The following is a 17,109-nucleotide window of genomic DNA, read 5'->3' as shown; positions in this document are numbered from 1 at the left end:
TTTCTTTTGCTGTCACACCAGCTTTATTTCTAAGACAACACGTGTGGGGATTGGATTCTATTAATGAAAGGATCACTGCAAAATTTGCCATCTTATGTTCTATGCATACCTTGCTTCACTCTTACTGGAATTGAACTTGGAATGTATATTCTGATGTAAATAAAATCAGGAAAACTTATTAAATATAAAAAAGCCTTGTGTAATGAGGTAAGGTGTGTGTGTCTGTGTGTGTGTGTGCATATAAGAGAGTGAGGGAGGGAGAAACAGAGCATTTTTTTTTTTTTTTACTTTCTTTCAAAGTTATAAAAGATAGGTTTTTAGAGAAAGGCAACCAGAAAACTTAAATTTCTTTACATGGAACATTTCTTTTCAGTTAGAAACCTAGCTTTGTAGAGATGTGGCTTTAAAAAGATGCTAATGTAACAGCCTCCTTCCTTATCTCTTAAAACTGTATTTGGTTCATTAACAAGGAGCATGATCAAAAACAAAGGAGATATCCTTTTTGTTTTCCAAAGTAGCCAAGTAAATAACATGAATTGCTTCGTTGAGCAACTGTGGCTGTCTGTAGACCAACACAACATTAGGAATCAATAGAAGGGTTTCTCTATATAGTATCTGAAAAACCTGAAACAGATAAGGATTTCTATCACAGAGGTAGAAATGAAGAGCTCAAAGTCTTCAGTTAGCTGGCTCCTTGGGCAATACACTGTTGACAAGATTGAATTCAATCATGAGTCATAATAAATAAAAGATATCAATAAATTCTATTGACATTAAGTGAAATTAAAGGCTTAGTTAAGAAACTTTAACATTTGCCCCAGAGCAGTATCTTTAAGTATATTAGTTAGAACCCTATAAATAGAAGTAAATCCCCTCTCCCTGTCCGCCTCCCTCCCTCCCTCCCCTCCTTCAGGAATAATGATTTATATCCTTTATGCAAATATAGCATAATGTATACAGGCAGGGTCAACAGACAATTTCACAATACTTTCCAGTGTTTAGCCAGGCCAAGATTCCAACTGTCTATTGCAGCCTGATTTCCATAGGGAAATACTGAATTATTCCACACGCCTAAGCCCCTCAGGATTTCTGTGATTTCTTCTTCTTTTTCAGGTTACCTTGAGTAGTCATTTAGAGACTGCATCTATCTTTTCCGTATATGGACAAAAAAATACCTTTTTCTTTCTTTTTTTTTGGCCTGCATATGGTTATATGTTAGGGCTTCCCTGTATCTCAGAGGGTAAAGAATCTGCCTATAATGCAGAAGATCAGGGTTTGATCCCCAGGTTGGGAAGATACCCTGGAGAAGGGAATGGCAATCCACCCCAGTATGCTTGCCTGGAGAATCCCGTGGACAGAGGAGCCTGGTGGGCTACAGTCCACAGGGTGGCAAAGAGTTGGACATGACTATTACACATTAACATATTGTAGAACAGGATTTTTAAGGTGTTTCATATTAAAACTATTTTCATATACCCTGGACAAATCTAATTACTTGCCCTTGTTGTAATACATATGTTATCATATCTATGTATGGTTGGTCTCATATATAATATATAAAATCACATATTATATACATGATTTTTTACATCACTCAGTACTCATCACCTTTTTTTTTACTTTCTTGTGCAAACCTCTCATTCTTTCATTCTTTGATTATTTATTGAGAACCTGCTATGTGTTAGGCTTTATCTCCTATTTAAGAATACAAAAATGATAAGATAGAGATTTTCTTTAACAATCAGGGTCTTCAGAAAAACTGAACAAAAAGGAGATATCCCTATCCATCTCTCTCTTTATCTCTCTATCTCGAGAGCTTTATTTTAAGAAATGGACTCATGCAATGTGGTGATTATCAAGTACAAAGAGTGCAGGATACTCTAGCATGCTAAAGAAGATTTGATGCTGCAGTTCAAGTCCAAAGGTTGACTGATAGTAGGATTTCCTCTTCATCAGGGAAAATCAGTCTTTTTCTATTATAGGCCTTCCACTGATTAGATGAGGCCCACCCACATTATGGAAGATCATCTGCTTCACTCAAAGCAAAAGTGAAAGTCATTCAGTTGTATATGACTCTTTGCAACCCCATGGACTATATAGTCCATGGAATTCTCTGGGCCAGAATACTAGAATGGGCAGCCTTTTCCTTATCCAGGGGATCTTTCCAACCCAGGGATTGAACCTAGGTCTCTTGCATTGTGGGCAGATTCTTTACCAGCTGAGCCCCAAGGAAGCCCAGCTTTACTCAAAGTATGGTGACTTAATGTTAATCTCATCCACAAATTGTTTCACAGAAATATCTAGAATAACATTTGACCAAACATCTGGGTGTCATGGCCTTGCCAAGTTGACACATAGAATTAACCATCATAGCTCTCAAGGAACTCTGAGTCCAGGATGAGGGTGAATCGACAATGGCTGATTATATCTGGAAGGTAAATGCTTGGACTGCACTCTGTGAAGACTGAGGAGAGGCCCTTACTCCACATGGAGTAGCCGAGGAGGATCCTTAAGAGGAGAGAGGCTCTAGTATTGATATAGAGTTTGAATAGGTAGTCACTAGGCAGATGAATGTCAGAACCAGACAATGAATTCCAGCTCAGAGGTATAAAGCATGTTAAAAATAAAAATAAATAGCAGAGATAATGAATGCAAAACAAATGTATGTTAGAGACTAGAAGTAATGCATTATATGTGGTGATAATGACAAGGAGCAGCAGTAGGAGGGGGTGAAATGAGGGGTGAGCAAGACCTTCTCAAACGCCCATGTTCTTCCTGAAACACCTCCGTCTACTGGTGAACACATCCTTACTTTCTGATACAAGACATTCCAGTCTCACTTTTGCTGGCTTGTTAATTGCTTTGGCTACAGTTCTGACTATACTATGTGGAATGATTTTGACATAGATGAAGCATGATGTAATGCAAAGAAATTTCCAGGGGAAGAGGCTGCCCCCTACTAAATGGAGGTCTTGGATAAACTACTTCCTGTTTCTGGGCTTCAGTTTACCCATGTGTGAAATAAAGATGACAGTTACCTTACATGCTTGGCATTCAGAAAAATGGCTGCCACTAGATAAAAGTGCCAAGCAAATGGTAGCTATTGTTATTATTTGGCTTTGAATTAAGAAATCTGCAAGTTTTCTTGGTAAGGAAAGAGGAGAAATTTAAAGAAAAGATAAAAGAAATTTGCACTGAATGGTTCATCATTGACATGAATGAGGTCAGGGAATTAGATTAAATTTAACAAAGTCCCATCTAATTCTCTTTAGGTTTGATTTAAAGATTATACAGAACATAAACTAAAAAAGACATTTCTCTGGAGTCACAGTGGCCTCTCTCAGGTCTTTTCCTTGCCTGGAACACAGCCATTTCTTCTAGCTGGACCCTAAGGAACATGATTCTGGGAGAAGTGGCTTTCAAGTATCAATCTCTCATCGACACTTGAGCCCATCTCTCAGCTGGTATCCTGCTTTGTCAAATGCAGATGATAATTCCGAATTCAGAGTGTGTTGTGATGACTAGTTGACAAGTTGTAAATCAAAGGGTGTTGCAAGTGGAATAGAGTTGACTCTGAATACACATATCAGCATCTCCCTCTAATTGACACTGGTCACAGAGAATGAAATCCTTCCTCTTTGCTTTCCTGTTAAAATAACCGTAATCCTTTCTGAGGCCATAGGTTGTTGCTTTGTTTGTTGTTCAGTCACTAAGTCATGTCCAACTCTTTGGGACCCCATCAACTATAGCCCACCAGGCCCCTCTATCTGTGGGATTTCCCAGGTAAGGGAATGGGTTGCCATTTCCTTCTCCAGGGGATCTTCCTGACCCAGGGATTGAACCCAGGTCTCCTGCATTGGCAGGCGGATTCTTTACTGCTAAGCCACCAGGGAAGCTAATGGCTAAATCCAGGGATAGGTATATACAAGTACCAAAAAAGAAAATTATGGAGATTCATTCTCTGTGACCAGTGTCAATTAGAGGGAGATGCTGATATGTGTATTCAGAGTCAACTCTATTCCACTTGCAACACCCTTTGATTTACAAACAACTTGTCAACTAGTCATCACAACACACTCTGAATTCGGAATTATCATCTGCATTTGACAAAGCAGGATACCAGCTGAGAGATGAGCTCAAGTGTCGATGAGAGATTGATACTTGAAAGCCACTTCTCCCAGAATCATGTTCCTTAGGGTCCAGCTAGAAGAAATGGCTGTGTTCCAGGCAAGGAAAAGACCTGAGAGAGGCCACTGTGACTCCAGAGAAATGTCTTTTTTAGTTTATGTTCTGTATAATCTTTAAATCAAACCTAAAGAGAATTAGATGGGACTTTTAATTCTCTGATGTTCTTAATGTATTTCAGATACGGAGCTAAGTATTTTGTGTCAAGTATTTGTTTCACAAAAGCAATGTGGGTTAGATACTATTAGCTTCATTTTATAGATGAGGATACAAGCTTATCATAGCTTGCCCAAGATTTTATTCATTTGTAAATTATTGAGTGAGCTCCTTTGATATGCCAGATAATACACCAGGCATTAGAAATACAAAGATGAATTCAGGAAAGCCTTGATTTCAGAGGGTAGACTTCCCAGTAGGTCAAAGAGAAAGCACATGACTAGTTAGCGTGTGATGCTAGCACAGGGGCACAAAGTTCATCATGGATGTAAGGCCAGTGTATGTAAAGCTTGTGTGTGCAGGGCAGATGCTAGGGAGGGTATTGCACAGAACCACAAATACAGTGCATAGGCCAGTAACTGTTGTGGCTAAAACACAGCAACAACTGGATCTTACTTTTAACAAGATTCTGTACATGATCTGAAATCTACTCTTCAAGCTCTGCTGCAGAACAGTTAATGATTTTTTAAAAGACTTCACAGTCAGTTATATATTTTGCAACAAGTTCTATGTACCAGGTAGCTTACACACTTCTGATATCCTGACACCCATGATAATTTCAAACTCCAGATCATGACAGACAAAAATATATTACTGCTGCTACTCAATCCTGCCACCATGCTCTATGCGACATGAATGAAGAACTTACTAAAAATACCTCTAAATTAGCGTAAATGCACAAAGAAACTGTGCTCATTAAAGGAATTTCTAAGACACATCAAAACCATCAATATCTCTGGGTTATCCAGGCAATAAAAAAAAAAAAATCAATTAGAACTGATAGGCATCTCCACCTAACAGATGTCTCTTGCATTTTTCATATAGTATCTGTGCTAATTAGGAAACAAACAATGTAAGACTATTGGCTTTAGAGACAGATCTATGTACTGTATAAGCAAGATTTTTACCATGTGTCAGCAATAAACTCATATTGGGTTTCAATTAAAGAAGAGTCTGTAAAGCTAAAAATGGTAAGAAAAGTATGCAGTCATGCTGATGAAGCACCCCTTGCAGTGAGGGCTTAACTTTCTTAATAGAGCTTTATGCGATGGGTAATTTCCCCCTTTTCAATACTTCCATCCAAGATAAACTCTACTTAACAAGCTATTTGACCTGAACTGGACGATATAACTAGCTGTTTTTGAAAAGAGATAGATGAATGGCTATAGATGGATCACTAATTTTACTCAGCATAACCTGAAGTATCCAAGAGAGATTTAACTTCCTGGATGAGAATGTATTTAGCTAATGAATGCTTCTTCTGGATGTTCATGGTAGTCATCTGTGTTTTGCACCTTTGGACTACTGTTCTCCCCAGTCAGCTTCATGGTGTTTCGAGACAATCCTTCTCCTTCACAGTTGTCCATACTGCCTTCACACTTCATCAAAGTACAGAAGAAAAAAAAAAGATTTTTTACCAATGATTCACATATCCACTCAGCCAATACTCAGCTGAAAATAGAGTAGGTTAACAAAGATGAAATCATCACTGATGGGAAGACAGAAAAGAAGCATACTTCGGTATCACATGATAACCATTAAAATAATGTATGTGTTTATGTGAAGAGGGTAAGTAGAGTGACGCTTGGAGTAGGTGGGATGACTGCACAGTTTATTATGCAAAGCAGGACACTTTCCAAAACAAAATGGATATGCCTAATAATGATACCAGAACCAGTTGTAAAGCTGGACTTGTCCATGCTATCTCACATATGTAGTCACCCCAGAGATAAGGAATGCAACATCTTTTCATCATGGTCAGTACTTAATGAACAGACTCAATATTGACTAAGACATATTGCTTGAACTTGATACCCAAGTAAACCTTGTGATGTTTGAGACATACTTCACAGTTCTATTTCTAGCAACAGCTTAGTGGCTTGCATATACCTCCTTAACACAGACTTGGGTAACTTGGGTTGTGCAACTGAGAAAGTTTTGAGGGAATGGCTAAACTCTTGCTGATACGATGATGATTAGTGGCACATGAGAAATACTCATATCTGTTCAGATTTCTGGCACATGAGAAATACTCATATCTGTTCAGTGACACACCCTGAAGGAGTATGTGGGAGTGTTTTCCTTCAACCTTCAGAAAGTCCACAGAGTAGAAGTGAAAAAAGGGGATATTACCACCCCTTGCTACTCAAGAAGGAGATCTTGTGTTTAACTGAAACCTTCCCTACTGCCGTAAAGTCCTATGTAAGTATCTCCCTCTTCCTGCATCCAGGGTAAACCTCTCGAATGTTCTCCCTTTGGTCTGTTCTCTACTGCTTGCCCTTAGATTGGAATCTGGCTCCTGTTCTCCCACCACCCAACTGGGTTTTTCTCCATACTCTGCCTCTTGTTTTCCGGCTCCTCTTGATCCACCCTAACCTGCTTCCATTAGACTCCCATGTATCTTTAGGTCACAAGCCTGACCATGCTCAGCCAAAATCACATCTACCCAGACAATATACTTTTGTTAGTTCTATGTAATATTTTGGTGAGCAATCACCATGTTTCAACATAAGCTCCCTATGGTCATACAAACATGACTAATTCTAGGCATCATATTTTGGATTTCACCTTTGCCCAAACTAACAAGACATGGAAGAAAGAGAAAGCATGAAATATATTTAAGCCAGACAAGTTCTCTGGCTGTAATTGTTAGAATACCATTTCATAGCATTAACCAGCAAAACTAGAGAACTGTACCTGAAAATGTTGAAATAAGGGAAAGCAATATCCTTATAAGAGGGTATAAACATTTTAATTTATGAACAAATTATTAGAATATCAGAGCTATTTTTTTTCCTTATGCCATTTTTTTTTTTAGAATCCTTATCTACGTAATTTAAAAACTCAAGTACTTCAAAAAAAAACAATCTGGCAATTTGGAAGTGTAAACATTTAGTAAAATACAGGACATATTTTGAATACGTAAGAAATACTGCCATCATTTTAGAGGCTAATCAGCTGCCTAATCTCCCTCTCAACTCAAGTGTCAGAGTGAAACTATTCATACCAATATCAATTTACTCTGCTTTCTTTCATTGGTTTTTCAGATTTTTCTCAGTGGTTAGATTCCTTCCTGTTGTGTATTTTCCTTTTCTAATGCTAGTAAAGCTAACTCAAAATCACTTTTAATATGATAATGTTCCCAAGTTCAGAGTGGACGACTTCATAACGAAGCAAATTTACTGTGATTTTTTTTTTTTTAGGTTAAACTAATCATAGACATCATCATTTTGAAAGCTAAATGAACTTTTTGTTTAGCTACAACTAGTTGCACCATAAATTAGGTTGGGTAGATGGGAATATAGATACAAATAAAACAAAGCCCTTGCACTCAGGAAACCTAAGGCCAAGACAAAGATTAGAAATATATTAACCCAGAAGTTTGGGCAGAGAAGAGAGACAAATGAAAAAATATCATTGACTGATACACTAAGTCACTCAAAGGGACTTTAAATTTCCAGCTTTGTATATGGATGTATCTATTTTATTCATTAACACAAAGTTCAGGGACTACCCTGGTGGTCCAGTGACTAAGACTGTGCTCCCAGTGCAGGGGGCTGGGTACACTCCCTGCTCAGGGAACTAGATCCAACATGCCTCAACTAAGATCAAAGATTCCACATGCCACAACTAGGAACTGGCACGGCCAAATAAATTAATATATTAAAAAATTAATAATTGTCCATTAAAAAAAACAAGGTTCATTGCATTCAAACATATCCATTAAAAAAAACTAGGTTCATTCTAGTCTGTGAAGAACACTGACAAATAGTATTAAAACTACTACAGACAAGAGTTTTCATTTAGTCCAAAAGTGCTTTATACAAAGAATGATGGTCAGACCATATAAGGAACTTTCTGAAAGTCTCAGAGTTGGGACTACACATTTCAGTCAAAAGATATCTCGTCCAATCAGAGTTTGGTACTCCTAGCAGTTCTAAGGTAAAATTCTAATGAGAATGGAAGCTTTGATTCTGCTGTTAATAAATATAAAATGGAAACATAACTCTATAAACAAAAGATTAATTTAGCAGTTTTGTTAGACACAAATATCACCATGTTTTACTAAATGAAACAATTCCAAAATGGAGAGAACAAACTCCATACATGGCAAACTCCAGTGACAAATTCTTTGAATCATTATGTAAAACAAATTGAGTTAAACAGTTATTAAGCAAAAAGCATAATTCAGAGGCTCTGAGATATTAAATAGTAATTAGAATGCAAGCAGAATTATATTTGTTGAACTTTGGAGAGCTAAAACAGAATACATAAATGCAAGAATCCCATAAAATCCTGCTGTTGTGTTGAGGCCAATTTTTAAAGAAGAGGAAAGAAAAAAATGTATTTGCTCTAAGAGCTGAACTTGGTCACCTTTTTCTCCTCAGGATCACCGTGAAGATTAGCAATCTTCTTATACTAAAATGAACATATAGACATTTCTACACTGTGAGGATTCAAATATGCTTATCAACTCTTTATATTCATAAATCACTATTTAAACACAATTCTTCTGAAGCTATACCACCAGAAGGTTACATGGGGGAGGAAGTGGCTATTGAAGAATGCTTAGAAAAATACAACATTACATAGCAGAAAAATATAAAGGATGGAAAGGGGTATAAAACAATTTTACATGTCCATAAAAATGTGTAAACCATGACACTTCAATCAATTCAGCAATCAACTTCTGTCAGCAAAATCACAATATTATTGAAAACTAAGAGCAGTGAAACAAGCCAGTAAGACCTTTTCTTTTCAGTTGCTCACAGAAATACAGACACCCAGTCAACTGTCTCATATAATCAGAATGTTAATACTCTCTAATGTGTTGAAAACTGGGTGTGATTGTGATTAATTCACTACAAAACGTAGTTCACTTGTGATTTTGGATATATCCACTCCCCGCCTCTCCCCCCCCGCTACACACACATTCTCAAGAAAGGAGAGCACTTTCACATGAAATTAGCCTGGAATATAAACCCTTCCTCCACGTCAGTGGCTATTATTTCATAATCATCCCTTCAATCTCCTTGATGGTGTTTGATATTTAGAAGGTGCACTGATAGTCTGAGTGCTTCTCCAAGGTCACCTATGGTTTAGAACAAGGAAACAGAGTGTTTACACAGAGAATTATCTTCACAAAGACCAAAGAAGGGCACATATACAAAAGCTAACAGTTATTTCTAGTGGATGCTACCATGGCCCGTGCTGTGCCCCACATAGATGCCCTCTACAAGACTGGGGCATCTGATACAGGCTGGGGTCTAGGTCCCTTTGCTGCACTGCTTGCAGCTGGACAAACATCTCCTCGAGCAACAAAATACAAAGAAACTATATGGGACTAAATGTACCAGTGCATGCTGCAGTTGGGGCAAATCCTGAACCAAAAGATACAAAAAGACCAAAAAAGCCCAACTGCTGCTTTTGAAGAGCCTGGAGCAAAAACTGGGTGTTGGCAGAAAAAGCCGGGTACTGCACATGCCCCTCTGCAGTCAATACCACCAGAGTGGTGGGCAAAACTACCTGAGCCACCCCTTGAGCCCAATCCCTGGACACATTCCTGCCCTCTTGCCAAAGAGGAAGGGACAAGCTTGCCACCACCCAGGGAGCAAGCAAGCAAGGGAGCCTGCTGTTTGTTCCTGCTCCCTACTATGGCATCAGGGATCCCAGTAAAGCCTCACCTGGACTTCCTGTCTGGCCTGTAGTCAATGTCTATTGATTGCGAAAGGCCAAGAATCCTGGTCAGTATCACATTCATCCCCCTGCTGTGGAAAGTGCTGACTCCTAAGTGCTGACTCAGAGCCACCCTCCATTCTTAAAGATTTCCCTGAGGAATGGAGGACGGAAGGTGCTCTCCTTCACTTCTGCAGGGGGATAGACTGCAATCAATGAAAAACTGACATGAGGGGCAAAAAAGACACCCTACCTCAAGGAGGGACAATTCTGGTACAATTCCTAGTTGAGTGCTCCTGTGAGATGAGGCTAAAGTTGACCACAGCGAAGAACATACCTGCAGCTCACTCCCCTTCCCGTGTATAGAATCTTAAATGGATAAGTTGACATGTGCTGAGTCAAGCCCTTAGCCCTACCAAGGCTCTCCTAAATACTGTGGGACTAAATGAGATTCTATTTTGTCTTCTAGAAACTTACAGGCGAGTTCCCTAGGTTCCCCCAATGTCATCTGACTTAACAGATGTTCACTGGGGAAAACCAGTCATGCATGCAAACCTTTCAAATTTCTAGATTTTTATGCCAGCTCTACATGTTGGCCAAATGCCTTTGTTCCTTTACACAGAAGAGGTTCTGTGTGAGGGATAAACTTCACACAGAACCTTAGCCAAAATGAAAGATCTGAAAATGTCTTTGTTTTTTGATAATGTATCCAGCTTTTCCTAGTTGTTGCGATAGAAATACTTGTTCTCTCTAAGCTTTGTCATCTTACCAAGAAACAGAAGTTGTTAGAATAGAGTTGTAATACGTACTACATAAGCACATAATATAAATCACACAAGATAAAGTTTTGCTTTAGAAGAAGTGTCTAAGAGAAAAAGGTAGTTTTAAAAAATATTTACTCAGTTTTTAAAATCATATATGGTATTTTTCATTGCTTCTTCAAGAATCAAGTGTCATCTGATAGCATGTTCCTTCAAACTTAAGACCATCCTTCAGCATTTTTGGATTTTAGGTCTGCAACTGATGAATTCTAAGTTTATTTTACTTGAAAATGTTTTCGTTTCATTTTCATTCTTGAATATTTTTACTAAATATGGAGTTGGCTGCGTTATTTTCTTTCTTTCAGCATTGTAAACCTGCTGCTTTCCTGTCTTTTAATTCCCATGATTCTTTTCTTCTAAGAAGTCAGCATTCACTCAAATAATTATTTTACACATATAACGTTTTGGTTTTCTCTGACTGCTTTAAGACCTCTATATCATTTGTATTCAGCAATTTGAGTATTATATGCTAATGCATTTTTATGTTATCCTGTGTTCTGTCCATCGTGTTCCTTGAGTTCATAAATTTCTGTTTTTAACCAAATTAGGGAAATATTTTCTCTTTCCTACGTTCATTCTCTTCTCCTTTTGGAAGTCTAAATGCACCTATGTTAGATTTCTTGATATAGTCTCATAGGTCCCTGTGATTCTGTTCATATTTATTCAACTTCATTTTTCTTTGTTCTGATTTGATAAATTATATTGATTAATCTGTAAATTCTCAATGTTTTCACCTGTAATCTCCACATTTTTTCTGTTAAACCAACTGGATAATTTTTCATTCTGATATTATAATTTTCATTTCTAAATTTTATCATTTCTATTTATAGGCTGATATGTACTGTTTTATTATTTTGAGCATGTTTTCTCTATATCATTGAGTATACGTATAATAGCTTTTTAAATGTTTTGTCTACCAGTTCCAACATACACATCATTTCATGGTTAGCAACCTTTGTTGCTTCTCCTGAATATGGGTCACACTGCCCTTGTTCTTTACATGATTAATAATTTTTGATTAGATCCAAAATTGTAGGGGAAGTTATGATATGAATTCTATTAAATTCCTCTGATTTTTTCCCCCAAACCAATCGATATGCTTAAACTTATATTGTGAGCTCTATATTTGTGGTTCAAATCTCAGGGTAACTAGATAAGCCTTTCCTACACTGTTTTAGTCTGTTTCTCATATAAGTGATTCACTAAAAAGCATGAGACTTGTGCGGTGTTTACATGGCACTCCCTTCTAGATTAGTTTTCTCAGTTCTCAGTGGACACCGAGCACAGCCTAGACTCCTTCCTTCTCTCTGACCACCTTGCTGCTGTACACTACAGCCTACACTTGAAGTCACAATACAAATGAATGGGAATTTCTTCTACAATTATTGAGTCTCCTCCAAAATCTGTCAACTTAAAACATTTTTTTAATTTTTTCAGAATTACTAAGTATTTATCTCTTTTTATTCTGTCCAGAAGTGTAGATGTCATCACCAGCAGGGTTGGTCTCTAGGAAGTGATTACACCACCAGACTTTAAAGGCAACCTCTGCCTCATGAACTCTTGGTAATTTTACAATAGTTTACTTTCCATAGCAGCCTGTTTTTTGTTTAATGACTGAATATCTTCTCTAACTTTCTGACAATATAAATTAGAAATTTAAAAATACTCTTATCTTATTGTCTCTAACATTTATTTATGTTAAAATTAGTGGGTCTGCTTTATTTAGTTAGTTTCTCCTCTCTGAATACCAAAATGTTAAAAGTACTGACTCTGAACCTTTAATTCCTAATGTGGATGCTGAACAAGGGTGCTGGAGGCAAAGGAGCAGAGAGGGTGATGTCAACCCAAACCATCAAAAGGCAAAGTTCTTTATATTTTTAAAACAGCTTTCTTGAGAGATACTTGATAGGAAATGCACATATTTAATGGGTACAATCTGATAAGCTTGAACACAAGTGAACATCTCTGATGCCATTACTACAATCAAATGAATAGATCTACTCAATAGATTTATCCAATAATTCCCAAAGTCTCCTTGTGACCCTTTGTTTTCGTGACCGTAATACATTCTGAAGTGTACAATACTGTGTTTTTAACTCTGGGCAGCATGTTGTACGGTGGCTCTCTAGACTGATTTATCTAGCACAATTAAAACTTCATACTCATGAAACAACAGGCCTTTGTTCCCCCCAACCCCTAGTTGAGGGGAACCACTACTATGTGCTTCTGAGTTGACTCTCTTGGATACATCATTTAAGTGCAACCTTTATGTTCTTTTAACTTTTCTGTCTTTCTTTTAACTAGTCTACTGTTCCTATCATGGGACAGCGGCCTTGATGTTTCAATACATGCACCAATTTGTAAATCCATTTCCATCTTCTACTGCATGGACTGTGAGCTACCATTATTTCTGCTCTGGTTCAGCTTTCTTCTATCCACATTTAGAGTTACTGGAAAAAATGAAAATAAAAAGCCTTGTTTTTCTGATTGCCTCCACGCTGTCTGCCTTTAGTCTATGTATGCTATTGGCATTTCAAATAATATTTTACAAAGAATAAGAAGTCAAAAGTCAACACGTGTCTTCATTTAGAAGAGTCCCAATACAGTTTTAACAAATTACTTTAACGGGGAAAGTAAAAATAAACCAATTAACATGGTAAGCAAATAGAACATCCTATTTAGTCTGGTAAATACTATCTTTGAACGAAACGTAAGCAAATACTCTCTCAAAGTGAGAGTAGAGGCCATATTTATTATCCAGATGTAACAATTTTGTGTGAGAGGGGTCTAAAATAATTAACAGCTGGTAACTGATCTACACTAAGCATAAATTGAGACTATGACCATCCAAGACTCAGGGCTTTTTTTCTCTTTTATCCACTCTTTTGATTCCAAGACCTTTGTTTTCTAAATATGGGAGAATCGTAAACTGATAAGAACCTCTGAAAATAAATGTCACTGGATTGGACAAATCCCCAGTCTGCAAAGTGCTGTCAGCCATTTCAATATTCCATTCCACCGGTCAATCTGCATAGCTGCTTTGGGATGATCAGGTCTATGGAAAGCCAGTGAATTCCAAAGGTATGAACGAGTGCAAATGTAGTTATTTCCTTTCTTCTCCTTCTCTATGAAATGCCTGGTGAGAGAGTAATGTTACTAGTCCAGTTTCTTCCCTCAGCTGCCTGCAGGTGACATTCCCCTATAGACAGCTGAATATCTCTAAAGCTGGGATTCCCAATGTGTGTTCCCCCAAAATTGCTCCTTGAAGAAACTGTTTCTGCGGCCAAGAAGTGTGGCAGCTCTTAAAAGACATATGACTAAAATAACTCTGCCATGACTATGAAGACAGAATTTCAGATTCCTTCTTCTTGAACTACTGATTCATATTTTAATACTTAACTGATGGGAAAAATGAATTTGAAGTGTCTTACAATGTAACTGTATGTAATGAGTGTGTTACACACACACATACACAGTCTAATTCAAATGCTACAAGTCAAATACAGTCACCTACTAAGCAAACCTGGTTAACATGATTGAATATGAGAGCTAGTTCTAAATTTTCTCAAAGACACTGTAAAGAGAGAAACTTAATTTTCTTTTGAAAGAGGATGTGAAGTAACCAATCACAGAGTTATCTTCTCCTTGGTACAAAATTTCAAAATAAGACTATAATATGGAATTTTATAAGTAACTATTGATTAATAGTTACTTATATTGCCAAATTCAAACTTAAATTGAGAAAGTAGGGAAAACCACTAGACCATTCAGGTATGACCTAAATCAAATCCCTTATGATTATACAGTGGAAGTGAGAACTAGATTTAAGGGCCTAGATCTGATAGATAGAGTGCCTGATGAACTATGGAATGAGGTTCGTGACATTGTATAGGAGACAGGGATCAAGACCATTCCCATGGAAAAGAAATGCAAAAAAGCAAAATGGCTGTCTGGGGAGGCCTTACAAATAGCTGTGAAAAGAAGAGAAGCAAAAAGCAAAGGAGAAAAGGAAAGATATAAACATCTGAATGCAGAGTTCCAAAGAATAGCAAGAAGAGATAAGAAAGCCTTCTTCAGCGATCAATGCAAAGAAATAGAGGAAAACAACAGAATGGGAAAGACTAGGGATCTCTTCAAGAAAATCAGAGATACCAAAGGAACATTTCATGCAAAGATGAGCTCGATAAAGGACAGAAATGGTATGGACCTAACAGAAGCAGAAGATATTAAGAAGAGATGGCAAGAATACACAGAAGAACTGTACAAAAAAGATCTTCACGACCCAGATAATCACGATGGTGTGATCACTCACTTAGAGCCAGACATCCTGGAATGTGAAGTCAAGTGGGCCTTAGAAAGCATCACTACGAACAAAGCTAGTGGAGGTGATGGAATTCCAGTTGAGCTATTCCAAATCCTGAAAGATGATGCTGTGAAAGTGCTGCACTCAATATGCCAGCAAATTTGGAAAACTCAGCAGTGGCCACAGGACTGGAAAATGTCAGTTTTCATTCCAATCCCAAAGAAAGGCAATGCCAAAGAATGCTCAAACTACCACACAATTGCACTCATCTCATACGCTAGTAAAGTAATGCTCAAAATTCTCCAAGCCAGGCTTCAGCAATATGTGAACCGTGAACTTCCTGATGTTCAAACTGGTTTTAGGAAAGGCAGAGGAACCAGAGATCAAATTGCCAACATCCGCTGGATCATCGAAAAAGCAAGAGAGTTCCAGAAAAACATCTATTTCTGCTTTATTGACTATGCCAAAGCCTTTGACTGTGTGGATCACAAGAAACTGGGAAATTCTGAAAGAGATGGGAATACCAGACCACCTGATCTGCCTCTTGAGAAATTTGTATGCAGGTCAGGAAGCAACAGTTAGAACTGGACATGGAACAACAGACTGGTTCCAAATAGGAAAAGAAGTACGTCAAGGCTGTATATTGTCACCCTGCTTATTTAAATTATATGCAGAGTAAATCATGAGAAACGCTGGACTGGAAGAAACACATGCTGGAATCAAGATTGCTGGGAGAAATATCAATAACCTCAGATATGCAGATGACACCACCCTTATGGCAGAAAGTGAAGAGGAACTCAAAAGCCTCTTGATGAAAGTGAAAGTGGAGAGGGAAAAAGTTGGCTTAAAGCTCAACATTCAGAAAACAAAGATTATGGCATCCGGTCCCACCACTTCATGGGAAATAGATGGGGAAACAGTGGAAACAGTGTCAGACTTTATTTTCTGGGGCTCCAAAATCACTGCAGATGGTGACTGCAGCAATGAAATTAAAAGACGCTTACTCCTTGGAAGGAAAGTTATGACCAACCTAGATAGCATGTTCAAAAGCAGAGACATTACTTTGCCAACAAAAGTCCGTCTAGTCAAGGCTATGGTTTTTCCTGTGGTCATGTATGAATGTGAGAGTTGGACTGTGAAGAAGGCTGAGTGGCGAAGTATCGATGCTTTTGAACTGTGGTGTTGGAGAAGACTCTTGAGAGTCCCTTGGACTGCAAGGAGATCCAACCAGTCCATTCTGAAGGAGATCAACCCTGGGATTTCTTTGGAAGGAATGATGCTAAAGCTGAAACTCCATTACTTTGGCCACCTCATGCGAAGAGTTGACTCATTGGAAAAGACTCTGATGCTGGGAGGGATTGGGGGCAGGAGGAGAAGGGGACGACAGAGGATGAGATGGGTGGATGGCATCACTGACTCGATGGATATGAGTCTGAGTGAACTCCGGGAGTTGGTGATGGACAGGGAGGCCTGGTGTGCTGCGGTTCATTGGGTCGCAAAGAGTTGGACATGACTGAGCGACTGATCTGATCTGATCTGATTGATTAATAACATTTTGTGAAATGCTTAAAAATAAAGATATTTTTCAGTTTTACTTTATTGATTTACTGATTTTTTTTTGCCTGATTTATTCAAGCCTTTAAAATAAAGGTTTGATAGAGTATTATTTAACCTCATTCACAAGTCCAACTTATCTCTTTTTATCTATGTATTTATATATTTGTTGCTGCTAAGTTGCTTCAGTCATGTCCGACTCTGTGCGACCCCATAGACAGCAGCCCACCAGGCTTCCCTGTCCCTGGGATTCTCCACGCAAGAACACTGGAGTGGGTTGCCATTTCCTTTTCCAATGCATGAAAGTGAAAAGGGAAAGTGAAGTCGCTCAGTTGTGTCTGACTCTAGCAATCC

At 38.0% G+C, this 17,109-nt stretch overlaps 1 protein-coding gene across 1 annotated transcript; it reads left to right on the top strand.

Annotated features, from left to right (window-relative positions):
- Positions 1 to 15,009: 15,009 nt before the first annotated feature.
- Positions 15,010 to 16,820, top strand: LOC132343464 (uncharacterized). The gene has a single exon (XM_059879953.1). The coding sequence runs from the start codon at positions 15,010 to 15,012 to the stop codon at positions 15,781 to 15,783; it is 774 nt and encodes a 257-aa protein (XP_059735936.1). The 3' UTR covers positions 15,784 to 16,820.
- Positions 16,821 to 17,109: the final 289 nt, after the last annotated feature.

Source organism: Bos taurus, chromosome 22, assembly GCF_002263795.3.
Source record: "Bos taurus isolate L1 Dominette 01449 registration number 42190680 breed Hereford chromosome 22, ARS-UCD2.0, whole genome shotgun sequence".
Lineage (NCBI taxonomy): Eukaryota > Metazoa > Chordata > Mammalia > Artiodactyla > Bovidae > Bos > Bos taurus.
Note: the sequence above shows the minus strand (reverse complement) of the source record. Positions and strands in the feature narration are given on the sequence as shown.

Bases quoted from the DNA above. Each gene is read 5' to 3' on its own strand.
- LOC132343464 (XM_059879953.1), top strand. From the start codon at position 15,010: ATGGGAAAGACTAGGGATCTCTTCAAGAAAATCAGAGATACCAAAGGA.